We start from the raw sequence: 15,972 nt of genomic DNA, 5'->3' as shown, positions 1-15,972 counted from the left end.
TCTTTCTTCACAGACTTGAAGTTCTTATCATACAGATCTTTCACTTGCTTAGTTAGAGTCACACCAAGGTATTTTATATCATTTGTGACTATTGGGAAGGGTGTTGTTTCCCTAATTTCTTTCTCGGCCTGTTTCTTTGTGTAGAGGAGGGCTACTAATTTGATTGAGTTAATTTTATATCCAGCCACTTTGCTGAAGTTGTCAGCTGTAGGAGTTCTCCAGTGGAGTGTTTGGGGTCACTTAAGTATGCTATCATATCATCTACAAATAGTGATATTTTGACTTCTTCCTTTCCAATTTGTATCCCTTTGACCTCCTTTTGTTGTCTAATTGCTTTGACCTACTTTTGTTGTCTAATTGCTCTAGCTAGAACTTCAAGTACTATATTGAACAGATAGGGAGAGAGAGGGCAGCCTTGTCTAGTCCCTGATTTTAGTGGGACTAAGTTTCTCTTAGTTTAAGTTTCTCTCCATTTAGTTTGATGTTGGCTACTGGTTTGCTGTATATTGCTTTTACTATGTATATTGCTTTTACTATGTTTACATATGGGTGTTAAATTCCTGATCTTTCCAAGACTTTTAACATAAAGGGATGTTGAATTTTGTCAAATGCTTTTTCAGCATCTAATGGAATGATCATGTGTTTGAAGTTTATATAGTTGATTACATTGATGCATTTCCATATATTGAATCATCCCTGCATCCCTGAGATGAAGCCTACTTGATCATGGTGAATAATCATTTTGATGTGTTCTTGGATTCGGTTTGCGAGAATTTTATTGAATATTTCTGCATCAAGGTTGGTCTGAACTTCTCTTTCTTGGTTGGGTCTTTGTGAAGTTTTAGTGGCTTCATAGAATGAACTAGGTAGTGTTCCTTATATTTCTATTTTGTGGAATAGTTTGAAGAATGTTGGTATTAGGTCTTTTTTGAAGGTCTGATAGAATTCTGTACTCAATCCATCTGGTCCTGGGCTTTTTTTGGTTGGGAGACTTTCAGTGACTGCTTCTATTTTTTTAGGGGTTATGGGACTGTTTAGATGGTTTATCTGATCCTGATTTAACTTTGGTATTTGGTATATGTCTAGAAATTTTTTTCATTTCATTCAGATTTTCCAGTTGTGTTGAGTATAGGACTTTGTAGTAGGGTCTGATGATTTTTTTTTTTATTTCCTCAGTTTCTGTTGTTATATCTCCCTTTTCATTTCTGATTTTGTTAATTTGGATACTGTCTCTGTGCCCTCTGGTTAGTCTGGCTAAGGGTTTATCTATATGTTGATTTTTTTTCTCAAAGAACCAGCTCCTGATTTTGTTGACTCTTTGTATAGTTCTTTTTGTTTCTATTTGGTTGATTTCAGCCCTGAATTTGATTATTTCCTGCCTTCTACTCCTCTTAGGTGCATTTGCTTCTTTTTGTTCTAGAGCTTTTAGGTGTGTTGTTAAGCTGCTAGTGTATGCTCTCTCCATTTTCATTTTGGAGGCACACAGAGCTATGAGTTTTCCTCTTAGCACTGCTTCCATTATGTCCCATAAGTTTGGGTATGTTGTACCTTCATTTTCATTAAATTCTAAAAAGTCTATCATTTCTTTCTTTCTTGATCAAGTTATCATTAAGTAGAGCATTGTCCAGCTTCCATGTGTATGTGGGCTTTCTGTTGTTCTTTTTTTTTGTAATTTGTTTTTATTAGGTATTTTCTTCATTTAAATTCCAATGCTATCCCAAAAGTCCCCCATACCCTCCCCCCCACTCCCCTACCCACCCACTCCCACTTCTTGGCCCTGGCGTTCCCCTGTACTGAGGCAAGTTTGCAGGACCGAAGGGCCTCTCTTTCCAATGATGGCCGATTAGGCCATCATCTGATACATATGCAGCTAGAAACACGAGCTCTGGGGGTGGGGGTGGGGTACTGGTTAGTTCATATTGTTGTTCCACCTATAGGGCTGCAGACCCCTTTAGCTCCTTGGGTACTTTCTCTAGCTCCTCCATTGGGGGCCCTGTGATCCATCCAATAGCTAACTGTGAGCATTCACTTCTGTGTTTGCTAGGCACTGGCATAGCCTCACAAGAGACAGCTATATCTGGATCCTTTAAGCAAAATCTTTCTAGTGTATGCAATGGTGTCAGCATTTGGAGGCTGATTATGGAATGGATCCCTAGGTATGGCAGTCTCTAGATGGTCCATCCTTTCGTCTCAGCTCCAAACGTTGTCTCTGTAACTCCTTCCCTGGGTGTTTTGTTCCCAATTCTAAGAAGGGGCAAAGTGTCCACATTTTGGTCTTCATTCTTCTTGAGTTTCAAGATACAATCTTTCTGTTGTTTTTATTGCTATTGAAGACCAACCTTAATCTGTAGTGATCTGATAGGAGGCATGGGATTATTTCAATCTTCTTATATCTGTTGAGGTCTGTTATGTGAAAGACTGTATGGTCAATTTTGGAGAAGGTACCATGCAGGGCTGAGAAGAAGGTATATTCTTTTGTTTCAGGGTGAAATGTTCTATAAATTATCTGTTAAATCTATTTGGATAACTTCTGGTTTTTTTTTTTTTTAATGTGTTTGTGTTTCCACTGATGAGAGTGGGGTGTTGAAGTCTCCACTATTATTGTGTGAGATACAATGTGTGCTTTGAGCTTTAGTAAACTTTCTTTTATGAATGTGGATGCCCTAGCATTTGGAGCATAGATGTTCAGAATTGAGAGTTCTTCTTGGTAGATTTTTCCTTTGATGAGTATGAAGTATCCTTCCTTATCTTTTTTGATGACTTTTGGTTGAAAGTCGATTTTATCCGATAGTAGAATGGTTACTCAAGCTTGTTTCTTGGGACGATTTGCTTGGAAAACTGTGTTCCAGCCCTTTACTCTGACAAAAACAAAGTGTTTGTCTTTGACACTGAGGTGTGTTTCCTGTATGCAGCAAAACACTGGGTCCTGTTTATGTATCCAGTCTGTTAGTCTATATCTTTTTATTGGGGAATTGAGTCCACTGATGTTAAGAGATATTAATGAATAGTGATTTTTGCTTCCTGTTATTTTTTATGTTATTTTTATGTTTGTGTGGCTATCTTCTTTTGGGTTTGTTGAAGGAAGATTACTTTCTTGCTTTTTCTAGGGTGTGGTTTCCCTCCTTGTGTTGGCATTTTCCATCTATTATCCTCTCTAGGGCTGGATTTGGGGAAAGATATTGTGTAAATTTGGTTTTTGTCATGGAATATCTTAAATTTCTCCATCTACGGTAATTGAGAGTTTTGCTAGGTGTAGTAGCAAAACTGAGTTGGCATTTGTGTTCTCTTAAGGTCTGTATGAGATCTACCCAGGATCTTCTGGCTTTCATAGTCTCTGGTGAGAAGTCTGGTGTATTTCTGATAGGTCTGCCTTTATATGTTACTTGACCTTATCCCTTACTGCTTTTAATATTCTTTCTTTGTTTTGTACATTTGGTGTTTTGACTATTATGTGATAGGAGGTATTTTTTTTCTGGTCCAGTCTATTTGGAGTTCTGTAGGCTTCTTGTATTTTCATGTGCATCTCTTTCTTTAGGTTAGGGAAGTTTTCTTCTATAATTCTGTTGAAGATATTTACTGGCCCTTTAAGTTGGGATCTTCACTCTTCTGTACCTATTATCGTTAGGTTTGGTCTTCTCATTGTGTTCTGGATTTCCGGGATGTTTTGGGTTAGGAGCTTTTTGCATTTTGCATTTTCTTTGACTGTTGTGTCAATGTTTTCTATGGTATCTTCTGCTCCTGAGATTCTCTTTTCTATCTCTTGTATTCTATTGGTGATGCTTGCATAGATGGCTCCTGATCTCTTTCCTAGGTTTTCTATCTCCAGGGTTGTCTCTCTTTGTAATTTTTTTATTGTTTCTATTTCCATTTTTAGATCCTGGATGGCTTTTTCAGTTACTTCACCTGCTTTATTGTGTTTTCCTGTAATTCTTTAAGGGAGTTACTTATGTCCTTCTTAAAGTCCACTATCATCATGAGATGTAATTTTTAAATCAGAGTCTTGCTTTTCTGGTGTGCTGGGGTAACCAGGGCTGGCTGTGGTGGGAGAACTGGGTTCTGATGATGCCAAGTAGCCTTGGTTTCTGTTGCTTATGTTCTTGTGCTTCCCTTTCACCATCTGGCTATCTCTGGTGTTAGCTGGTCTTGCTGTCTCTGGCTGTGGCTTGTCTGTCCTGCAAGCCTCTGTGTCAGTACTCCTCAGAGACCAGTTCTCTCCAGGAGGAATTTAGGTATGGAGAGCTGTGGTACAGGGTCAGCTCTGGGGTTCAGACAGAAACCAGAAGGATCCTGTTCCTTGGTTCCTGTGTCCTGATGGCTCTGGGAAGGTCCCTCTTGGGCCAGGAATTTGATAAGAAGTGGTGGTCTTACCTGTACTCACAGGTGTGCTGGCACTCCTGGGGGGCTAGCTCTCTCTTGGCACGATTTTGGGTACAGAGCCCTGTGGCAAAGGATCAACTCCAGGTACAGACAGAAACCGCAAAGTCTCACATTTTTATAACAGGGAAATATTTTTAAAACATTCAAATGCAATGATATATAGACAGGAGGCCAGAAGCATGATTATATTAATTTTTACCTATATTTCCCTTCCCCATAAGCACCATGGCTGGTCTCTGACATCTGTATTGTTCATATAGTTTGGAAGAACACTCTTCTAAAGAAATATATTTATTTTTACTTTTTGATTACACTATACCTCTCCTTTACATACTATGTATTTTAAGAATCATACTGCATTAAAATACAACTGGACTGAATGTTAAAATTACCTTGTAACTTTGCCAAAACTACTGTACCCATAGAAAAGGGGTTAAAATCTATAGTGGTAAAATTAAGTCTACTTTGAGCTTCAGGCTACAAAGCATTTCAAGAATACATAATGGTAAAGATTTTTCATATATCAAGTAAATAACTGGCCAATTATCTCCAAAAATCCATGCTAAGGGAAACAATATCAGTCCAAAACCTGGAAAACAACTGTAACACACTCTTCATGTATTTCTAAGAGAAAGTGGATGAAAACCACTCTGTAATTTATTATAGGGTATTTCTCCCAACAAATCATATTAAACCAGGATTGTTCTACTTCTTGTGATTTATAGATATGCTTTTCTCTAACACATTATTAAATTATTAATATTATTAAAATCAAAGAAAAGTTAATAAAAATTGCAATTTGTGAGTCTTTAATGTGGAACAAATTATATAAAGGAAAAATGAGAATATGAAGAAATCAACAAGTAAGTTAACTGGTTTTTGGTTTGGGGATTAGTAGTGCATTTTAAAAAATACATTGTATTAAAGATTTATACAAGCTAGTATCTAAAAACTGTAGTAATATTTATGAGGATGAAAGACAGGAACATGAGATCAGTATATTACCCCCAAATCTCCTCAATTCGCCTTCAGAAAAAGATTTTGTTGACAAAAAGATAGTGTTGTAGCCCTAAAGATATAAACCTGCTCTTAAACTCCAGGTTTTTTTTTTTTTTTTCACAAGGAAAAAAAGAAGGGTTAGCATAAAAAAACATGGAAACATGTAAGTTGAAATGGGAAGTTTTTCCCCTGGTTAAGTTTATTAGAGTCTGTGTGGAAGCGAGAGGGCAGCTTTCTTCAGTCAGTTCTTTCCTCCAACCATTGTTTCCAGGGATCCAGTTCAGGGCAGAGACAAGCACTTTTACCCAGAGCCATCCAAATAGTCCTTCTTGACTTCTAAACAAAAGTTCTCTAGAAGTCTTTATTTTAGTTACAGGTATGCACATGTGTCTTGTGTGGGTAGGTAATATGGAGGCTAGAAGAGGACATGGGGTTCCCCTGCAGCTGAACTTACAGGTGGGTAACAGTCACCTAAAGTGGGTCCTGGGAAGTGAACTAAGGTCCTCTGCAAGAGGGTACACACACACTTGACCAGCCTCTCAAACATAATGTCTTAATTATGAGTATTTGTTCCTTTTCATATCTTGGCATCAATTTATCTTATGCACTCTTACCTTAAGTTAGCTAAATCCACTACAGGAAAGGAAACTGGAGAAGACCAGGTATGGGAAATAAGGAGACAGAATGAACAGAAGAAAGGATAAGGGGATTGAATTTAATCATCAGTAAATATAACCTGATGAATATGCAAAGCAATAATGACTGACATCCTTTGTGATGTTTATACACATTTCAGATCTAAGTGATAAATGTCACATTAAGTGTTTGTAAGTAATAACTGAAAAAGGAGCTGTCATTTTGCAGTAACCTCCTGGTCCATACCCAGTAAAAAGTCCCTTGAAAAGTCAGTCTAACAGAAGAAACCCTCAGAGATGCATACTAATCTATGCCTTTACTAACTACCCTGATTCAACAGTACATTGTTTACACTAGCTTGCCCCATTCACCTGTACCCTCTCCTGAGATTGTATGCGACATGAGGTTCGCCTTACATTTCATAGTGAGCTAGCTATGCAAGCAAGCCCCTGTCACTGTCCTTTGGGTCATATTTATAACTCCCTCCAAACATCATGTGTCCTCCACTGGTCTTGGCTTCATCACATGTCTTTTAGCGAAACTCCACATGAGTCTGTATCAGCTGACATCACTCTGCCAATCAGCCCAAGTCCTCAGAAGTGGCAAGAAGCCTAAGGAACCTCACAAGAAGTTTTTTTTGGTGGGTTTCCTTCTCTGGAGTCACAACAAATAGAGCTCAGCTATGCAAGGTAAGGTGAACCAATACATGTGTGTTGTTAGCGAGGAATTCTTCATCACTTGTCCTTTCACATGCTTGCTTTAGCAGAACATCCTTTCACCTGTGTCTGCTTCAGTGAAATGTTCCTGCACATGTCTGCTTTAGCAAACATCCTTTAACCTGTGTCCACTTTAGAAGAGCACTCCTTTGAGTGTTTGCCCCAGCAAAACACCATCCAATACACCTGACTTCCCAAAGAACCCTTAAGTTTCCACTTCAAAAGAATTCACTGTAATAACATGCTCTAAATCTCTTTAGCATTTCTACGTGCCCTATTTATACCTGCAAGTCTGTCTTGCTCACATTATATCTGTGGATACCATAAATATTTAATGCATTTTTGGGCACAAAGTTTTGTATGCAAAGTTTAATAATAACTTTATTTTTTATTTTGCTTTCCCATCTAAGCCACTTGTTCTCCCACTCCTCAGTTTTACTTTATTTGAAAGTCAGTAATTATATTGGAATTAATGGTCCACACCATCCATTATGCTACAGTTGCTCTATGGGGTATAAAATCATCCTTGAGTACCTCAGCTAACTTTTGCTTTAAATGAACACAAGTGTTTAGGAATGTAATTGTGGAAATAGTGTTTACAGACTGACAATTTTACTATTTACTGTTCACTTTTTCCTTCCTGAAATCCCAAATTTCTTTCTGTTACCATTTTCTCAAATTCTGAAGTATGTTGTTGACAATTTCTTGTAAGAAAAGATCAGGGTAATGAATTCTTTGGAGTTTTGTACATTGTAAAATATCTAAAGTTATAGAAAGAAATGGCTATTGAATATGAAATCTGTACAGACTTTTCTTGTTGTCAGTCATCTAAGACTAGTGCATTGTTTCTAGCCTCTGTGGTTTGAAAGTGCCGGAAACCATTCATCTGTTTCTCCAAACATGAAGCCAGCTTTGAGAACTTCTTTATCTTTTGCACTCCACATTTTGATTATGATGTGTTAGCTTTGGTTTCTGGGACTGAAACTGTTTGCACCAATTTTAATTTTATAAATTTGCCTTATTTTTCCCAACATGAAAACTTTTGCCCACCCTGCCCCTCTCTCTCCTGCATGAGGTTAATTTCCTTAACTTATATTCAAATTCCTGCTCCTGAAGGTCTTTAGTATATTTTTCTTCAAAATGCTATATTTTCCTCTCTTACTGATGCCATGGTGGATAGAGGCAAGGTGAAAAGATGACTCAGAGGTTAAGAGCATTGCTGCTCTTGCAGTGGGCCTGAGTTCTGCTAGCTGCACCCACATGGTGACTCACAACCATCCTTAACTCCACTTCCAGGGATTCTAATGCCCTCTTCTGGTCTCAGAGGGTACCAGGCATGACCGTGGTGCACATACATATATGCAGGCAAAATCTCATACACATAAATCTTTTTAAAAATTAATCCTACTTGTGTAAGGTTTAGGTTTGTTTGTTTTTGCACAACTTCCCTTTCACTGAGGAGATATTTATCATTTCATTCATTTCAAATGTATTTTCTTTACTTTGAATTGCATCAAAATAAGTGCTTTGTTAAGTCTTTTTCTGATAGTTCTTATATCTTGTCATCTTAGGATTTCTGTCAGTTGTATTTTGTTGTTGTTGTTTTTGTTATTGTTTTTCTCCTGAAACTGAGTTATAATTTCTTGATGGATTAATTTGAGGCCAAGATGCATACATTGTGAATGTTGTATAATGTATACTCTGGGTTCTGAAAAACTTCTGGAAAATCTAAAGCTTACCAAACAATCAACCTTACTAGGAAAGCATCTTCAAATACATCCTATAATATCAATCAACCTAGTAAACACCATGTTAAGTAAATACATCCTACAATATCAATCAACCTAGTAAACACCATGTTAAGTAAATACATCCTACAATATCAATCAACCTAGTAAACACCATGTTAAGTAAATACATCCTACAATATCAGTCAACCTAGTAAACACCGTGTTAAGTAAATACATCCTACAATATCAGTCAACCTAGTAAACACCGTGTTAAGTAAATACATCCTACAATATCAGTCAACCTAGTAAACACCCTGTTAAGTAAATACATCCTACATCAGTCAACCTAGTAAACACCCTGTTAAGTAAATACATCCTACAATATCAGTCAACCTAGTAAACACATCCTACAATATCAGTCAACCTAGTAAACACCCTGTTAAGTAAATACATCCTACAATATCAATCAACCTAGTAAACCCCATGTTAAGTAAATACATCCTATAATATCAGTCAACCTAGTAAACCCCATGTTAAGTAAATATATCCTACAATATCAGTCAACCTAGTAAACACCATGTTAAGTAAATACATCCTACAATATCAGTCAACCTAGTAAACACCGTGTTAAGTAAATACATCCTACAATATCAGTCAACCTAGTAAACACTGTGTTAAGTAAATACATCCTACAATATCAATCAACCTAGTAAACACCATGTTAAGTAAACACATCCTACAATATCAGTCAACCTAGTAAACACCATGTTAAGTAAATACATCCTACAATATCAATCAATCAACCTAGTAAACCCCATGTTAAGTAAATACATCCTACAATATCAATCAACCTAGTAAACACCATGTTAAGGAAAAGAGACCTGTCATAAGACTACATGTTATACGGAGGCCCAAATTTAGTATAATTATGGATCAGAAAGTAATTAATGTTTTCTTAGGGCTGAGTGTGTTGGAACTGAGGTGAGAGGATATGGTATGAAGTTTCTTTCTGAAGTAATGAAAATATTCTAAAATGGCCCATGACAAGGGTTACATGTATTTGTGAATATACTAACACCATTATATGCTTTAAATGAAGTATGTGGTATATGAATCATATCTCAATAAATCCATTTCAGAAGAGCTTACAATTTAATCTCATAATTTTAAATAAACATTAATGGAATACGTAATGGCAGTTTATACAAAAAGATGAACATCTTTCCTCAGGTGGCAAAAATCTGAAAATATAAGTCTTATGAACTAAAAACATAAAGTGTTTATTACCAAGAATAATAACTGATGTATCAAATAAAGTTAATAGTGAGAAATGTATAATTTTAGATTTTTTAAAAACTATCTGTGAAGATTTAAAATGAAGTAACTCCTTATTTTTAATAATTAGTATTCTATTATTATTTTTCTATATGGGCAAATATTTCAGCTAAGAACCTTTTTAATAAAACTTTAAAATATATGTATTAATTATTTGCGAGTTCCATATAATATATTTCGGTCATACACCCTGTGCCTCTTCCATATTCATACTCACCATCCTCATCCTAACTTCATGAAAACAATTTTTTTTTAAGATTTAAAGAAAAGAAATGGTTGTCTCTGAAAATCTCATGTTACCAACTTTACACTAATTCACAATTTTAAAATACTATCTACTTTCTACTATTATCTTTTTGTATGAAATCTGCTGCCTGGTGCTGTACCTCAGTGGTGGAACATTTGTTTACCCAACATGCCCAGAGCCTAGCTCTATCCCCAATAACAGGATTGAGAAGAGAAGAGAAGAGAAGAGAAGAGAAGAGAAGAGAAGAGAAGAGAAGAGAAGAAGCTAAATCTGACAATATTTTCTAACAAAGTCTCCTTATGAAGGGCCAGTGTTAAGCACTACTGTCTCTGAGAACCTAGGAAAAAACACAAGAAGAACAGAAGCCAGGGTAAGACCTTACTTACCCCCAACACAGTATCAGCTATTAAAATTCTACTACTAGACTCAACATTAAGGTCTTCTCTATAGATTATGTGTACGTGCTGTGAGAAGATTCACAAAATTCCTGATCTTTCCTTGTCATCTAAAGCTGACGAGGATAACAAAATACAGCATTCTGATGGGATCAAGCTTGCTTGCCTGTGTTGTTTTGATCAGACTGTGTCTCTGATCAATGCCACTGGAAAGAGCAGTGTAAACAGCAAGACTGCCTTATTTTCTAAGACAAGTTCTCTTGATGAACCTGGAGCTCATTGACTCGGCTAGACTGAATGGTCAGCCATCTATCACTCGGGCTCTGCACTCCTCTCCCCCAGCAGGCACATGCTGCTGTGTCCAGCTTTTACGTGCTGCTAGGAATCAAATTCATCTTTGCTGTCTTCCCAGCCAAAGTCTTCTCTTGAGAACAATAAAATATATAACAAGTCTATAATTTATGGGCTAGAATTCTAAGTAACATCAGCATATAAAAAACGACCATAAGGAAACTGAATGCTGCATACTCCTGGGAAGGATATTACACGTAACTTCGGTCATGAGTGTTCTAAGACAATCACTGACAGACTGGCTAACTCACCTGTGAACATAGTGGAGCTGGTGAACTGAGTCAATGGCTATCACCATCTCAGCCAAGTAAAACCGAGCCATCTCTTCAGGCAATCTATCTTCAAATTTGCTGAGCAGAGTAAGTAAATCCCCACCAACATAATAATCCATAACCAGGTACTGTGAACACAAACAGAATGTACTCAGTAAATAATTATGATAAAGTTAATGTACGTAGTGTGTCCCAGGGTCAAACGGGACTAGGCTGAATACTTATGAAGATTAATAACTTGTGTGGCTAACTAACATTTAAGTGTGTAAGATAATTATCAGTAATACTAGTAAGACCTCTCAGTTTCACAAACAGTGAAACAAAGTTTAAAACTTGGCACATAAGAGGATTACAAATTTTGCTGCTTTTGTCATTTGCCAAGTAACTGACAGTATCATTCACTTACAGAATGGAATCTTTTCTCAAATATACATACGTAGAAGTATACCCATTTTAGATATATGAGTGTGTGTGTATATGGATGGATGGGTGGATGTTATACTAAAGAAGAGGAAGAGGTATATATATCAGAGTGTTCACCAGGTTGAGTTAGATGACAGATGATGTTATCGATTTTGTTACATTTTAGATTGTTTTCCAAATATATATTATTTATACATGCCCATAGGCATATGGATCACTTAGCATGCCTTGATGCTACAATGATTTTTTTTTTCTAAAGTGTACTCTCAGTACAAATGAGTGCCTGCATATGTGTGTGCCTGGTGCCTATGAAGTTCAGAAAAGGGTGTGATATCCACTGGAACTGGAGTTACAGGCAGTTGTAAGCCACCATGTGGGTGCTGGAAACAAAAATCAGGTCCTCTGCAAGGGCAGCATGTGTTCTTAACCACTAAGACATCTCTCCAGCCCAATAACAATTTTATTTCTAGGATACCACTGAGCTAACAATATAATTTAAATTTGGCTTAAAAGTTCTTTAATTATGATACATGAAAATTATAAGCATAGAAAATGTCAAAGAAATTAGTTTTATTAGTATTATTTACAGCCTTGACAATTAGGAAAATTATATTTTAAGTCTTCAGTGGGAGAGGATGCACCTACCCTCACAGAGACTTGATGTACCAGGGTAGGGGGATGTCCAGGGTAGTCCCCACCCACTCACAGGAGCAGAGGCCAGGCATAGGAGAAGAATTGTGGGAGGGGGTGATTTGGAGGGGTGCAGTGATTGGGATGTAAAGTGAATAAGTAAAATAATAATAGTAATGATTAATAATAATAATAATAATAATAATAAATTATTTGAATCAAAAACATTACTTTGCAAAATAAGTATCTTTAAGTCCTGTTTCTTTTTGGGTATCTAAAACTAGATTTGTCTACATTCTTAAACTGTTTTTGTTTTCTAATACCTTTTAAATATTTGTTTGTTTGTTTCTATGAATGAGTTTACATGTGCCCTGAGTGTATGCATGTGCACCACAGGTGTCCAGGCACCCTCAGAGTCAGGTAAGAGAGCATTTCCTCTGGAGCTGGAGTTCTAGGCAACTGTAAGCTGTCCACTGTGGTTGCTGGGAACTGCACTCAGGTCTTTTGCAAGAACAGCAAGTGCTCTTAACTGCTAAGCCATTGCTTCAGCACCAAAATAGGTCTTATAGGTGGTTTTCAGGTTTGTTTTGGGTCGTACAGGTGGATGTAATCTAGGGCCTTGTACATACTAGGCACAGTAGTTATAACTCAGATACAAGCACTCATTTACTTTCTAAAATTTTAAATGCTTAAAAGAATGCCTCTGATAATAACTAAGACTTCTAAATACTAACTTTTGTAAATGACAAGAATTTTTATTTTGATCCTCTTTGAAATTCTGTTACTTCTATTCCAATATAATTAATATAACTGAAAATATACAGATTACTGCTTTTAGAGAAAAATCATTGAAGAAGAATTGTAAATCCTAAAATCTTATGCAAAGAACGCAAATCAGACTAAGTAACTCAGAAGACACAATAGCAGCTCAGACTTCTTTCTTCATCTTTATACTTTTTGGCAAATTTTCGGTCTTTGAAATTTGACATTTGGGAGGCTGGAGAGATGGCCCAACAATAAGAGCAGTTGATGTTCTTACAGAGGACTCAAGTTTTATTACCAGCACTCATTGGAGACTCATGATTTAAAATCACTTTTTAAAATTTACATATATATTTAAAACAAAATGTAGATTTTAAGCAATGCATAAATTCAGTGATAAATCTATCTCCAAAAGAATATACGGACAGAATTTTAGCCTTTATTACTTTCCACGTAGAACATCATTTCATTCACTCTGACACTGAACAATAAATACATGCAAAGCTTTACCCTGTCATTTATAAAACAATTCTGACTACAAAGCACACACTACATATGATGCATGATGGTAACAGAGCTGCCTTTGAGTAATTTCTGCTCCTGCAATTAACCCAAATAAAACTCACTGGCTCACCAAGTTGGGCTTTGATGGTATTAGTGCTGTAGTGTGCCATCTGCTCCCCATCTAAAGTGAGCAGAAGCGTACACACATCTCCCAGGACTCCAGAACCGCCCCCTCTGCGTTCTAATCTAGTTGTCAAGTCTGGTACATAGCAGCATCTAAGACATTAATATACTCCTAAAAGATATAAACCTAGAGATAAAAGTGGATCAAAAACAGAAAAACTTTGAATAGCAGGCAAAGGAGTTACATGCTCAACTGGAACAAACTCAACTTGTTTCTCCTTTGACTTTTACTTCCTCATTTCTGGTGTCTCTATTCAAGTGGTACAGATTCTAATATTCTGAATTTTCTCTAAGCTTTTTTCCCCCCAAGCTTTTATGAAGTGGTCCACGATGTCAATATATATGGGCTCATACAGCACACGGTCACTTTGAAAAGTGTGTAAACTTTTAAAAATCAGAACACTACTAATAAAATACATTGGGAGAGTCATAAAGAGAAAAACTCTCAAACTCATTCCTATAGAATTTAATGGAAGAAAATTAAAACAGACTGGATTTCGTTTGGGATTTCTTATTTAAAGGTATAAGCAGATTCAATAAAACAGCATCAAATTTCTCAGACAAAAAATTCTCATACCAAGGGGTTACATGCTCAAGTGTGCTAAGTACCAATACCAAGTGTATTACTGATGCTCTGTGAAGTGCAGTGATTTTTCTATTTTAAATAACATCTACATTTAAGAAATACCTTCAAGTATAATGCTAAAGTTGGCCAACAAGAGGCTACAAATATAAAAACATACGACTACTTACTAAGTTATTGTCATCCTGGAAAGCATAGTGCAGAGTGGTTATCCACTTACTGTCTCCATTTACCAACACATCCCTCTCTTCACGAAAGCACGCTGTCTGCAAGGGAAAGACAATATTGTAAAGAATACTTTACACAAACCTAGACTAAACACTATTGTAAACAATTGCTCAAAATATGTATCACAGCCTTAAAAGTGTAATATTTTTTAGAATTGCTATAGTCCAAAACAGAAAAATTCACAAAATTATTTAACTTAACCACAGACCAACCTGTTAGTCAGATGATATAAATGTCCAATTTTGCCATATCTACTTCGCCATTGTTAAAGACATAAAAAGGATGGCCACAGTAAGTGCGTCTGAGCTTTGAATTGTGCGCTCCAGTACTCAGGACTCAACTCAGAGCTGTTCATGGGTACAATCCTCGTACCCAGGAGCCGTTCTCAGCTCTCACAGTTGGTAATGGTTGCCCATTAGGAAAGTTAAGTTCCCATGACACAAGAAACCAAATAACACACAGTTATCCCTAGCATGCTCATGTACACACACAAGACTAATTTGGGTAAGCAGAATTGTCAAAGCCAGGAATTAAGTGGCAACATCAGAGAAAGCACTAAAAAAGTAAATCTAAACCATCTGACGTGGTGAGTTAAACTGTCAATCAAGTTACTAAGTCTATGACATTATTCTTAGTTCACTTTAGAAGAAAATAGAATCATGTTACCTACTTTCTACTAAGTCCTGCTATAAAGCTCAGCTGAAATCAGTGTATGGTTCTTAATATTTTAGAAAGCTGACAAAACCCAAGAAACCCCTCTCCTGGCTTTATCTTAGATGACAGTGACCTGAGATTTTAACAACAATCCAGCTGGAATCTAGTAAGCAATCACGCTTCACTTGATTGACAATTCCAAACTAAACAAAACTCTGAAGACATTAGCCAAAACAACAAAGTAAACTGTAAATTCTAATTTATCCTAAATTACTCAGTAAAAAAGAAAGTTTTAAAAGATAATTTATAATAAATTATGACATAAGATTTCAAACATACAGAAGTAGAGAGAGTGACATAATTCCTTCTCCCAACATCCTGTCACTCAATTTCAACAACTATTTTATTATCTAATCTTCTTGGTTATGCTTCACACACTCCCCGCCATCCTCAGTTTCACTGATGCACAAACATATACACACATACTCTATAGAGATAGTCTCAGGCATTATGTAAATTTTAAACTATTAAGCTGTTCTTTTTGAAACATGGGTATTAGGTAGCTATAAGGCACGTTCCAGATATTTATTTGATGTACATGTAAATTGTCCTCAGCTGTTTATGTCAGCTGGGAAAGATACTACTGGTATCTAGTAGAAGAAGGCAGGATAATCCCCCCATACAATACATAGAACAGCTTCCACAAGAAATAACCAAGTATCAACAGTGGCCCTGCTAAGAAAATCTGTTCTTGATCAGTATTAAACCATGATAAATGGACACTCTGGTGGTGTGAAGGTGCTACGAAAGGATGGACCATCTAGTGATTGCCATATGCAGGGATCCATCCCATAATCAGCTTCCAAATGCTGACACCATTGCATACACTAGCAAGATTTCGCTGAAAGGACCCAGATACAGCTCTCTCTTGTGAGACTATGCCGGGG

General features: G+C 36.5%; 1 protein-coding gene and 1 long non-coding RNA gene across 31 annotated transcripts in view; both read right to left on the bottom strand.

The window, feature by feature from the left end:
• Cdc42bpa (CDC42 binding protein kinase alpha) overlaps positions 1 to 15,972 on the bottom strand; it is a 205,528-nt gene that overhangs the window by 114,369 nt on the left and 75,187 nt on the right. For all 30 annotated transcript variants that reach the window (XR_001784122.2, XR_001784125.2, XR_001784127.2 and 27 more), the window contains 2 exons: positions 14,314 to 14,409; positions 11,038 to 11,186 (listed from right to left, as the gene is read on the bottom strand). Coding sequence is in view for 26 of the 30 variants with exons in the window: in XM_017320119.2 (XP_017175608.1) it covers positions 11,038 to 11,186; positions 14,314 to 14,409 (245 nt within the window). In the remaining 4 variants the exon portion in view is untranslated. The remainder of the gene's footprint in view (positions 1 to 11,037; positions 11,187 to 14,313; positions 14,410 to 15,972) is intronic.
• Positions 5,541 to 11,030, bottom strand: LOC108167749. The gene is made up of 2 exons (XR_001779567.1): positions 8,573 to 11,030; positions 5,541 to 8,525 (listed from the first exon to the last, which is right to left on the bottom strand). It is a non-coding gene; the product is annotated as an uncharacterized LOC108167749 (long non-coding RNA).

Source organism: Mus musculus, chromosome 1, assembly GCF_000001635.26.
Source record: "Mus musculus strain C57BL/6J chromosome 1, GRCm38.p6 C57BL/6J".
Classification (NCBI taxonomy): Eukaryota; Metazoa; Chordata; class Mammalia; order Rodentia; family Muridae; genus Mus; species Mus musculus.
Note: the sequence above shows the minus strand (reverse complement) of the source record. Positions and strands in the feature narration are given on the sequence as shown.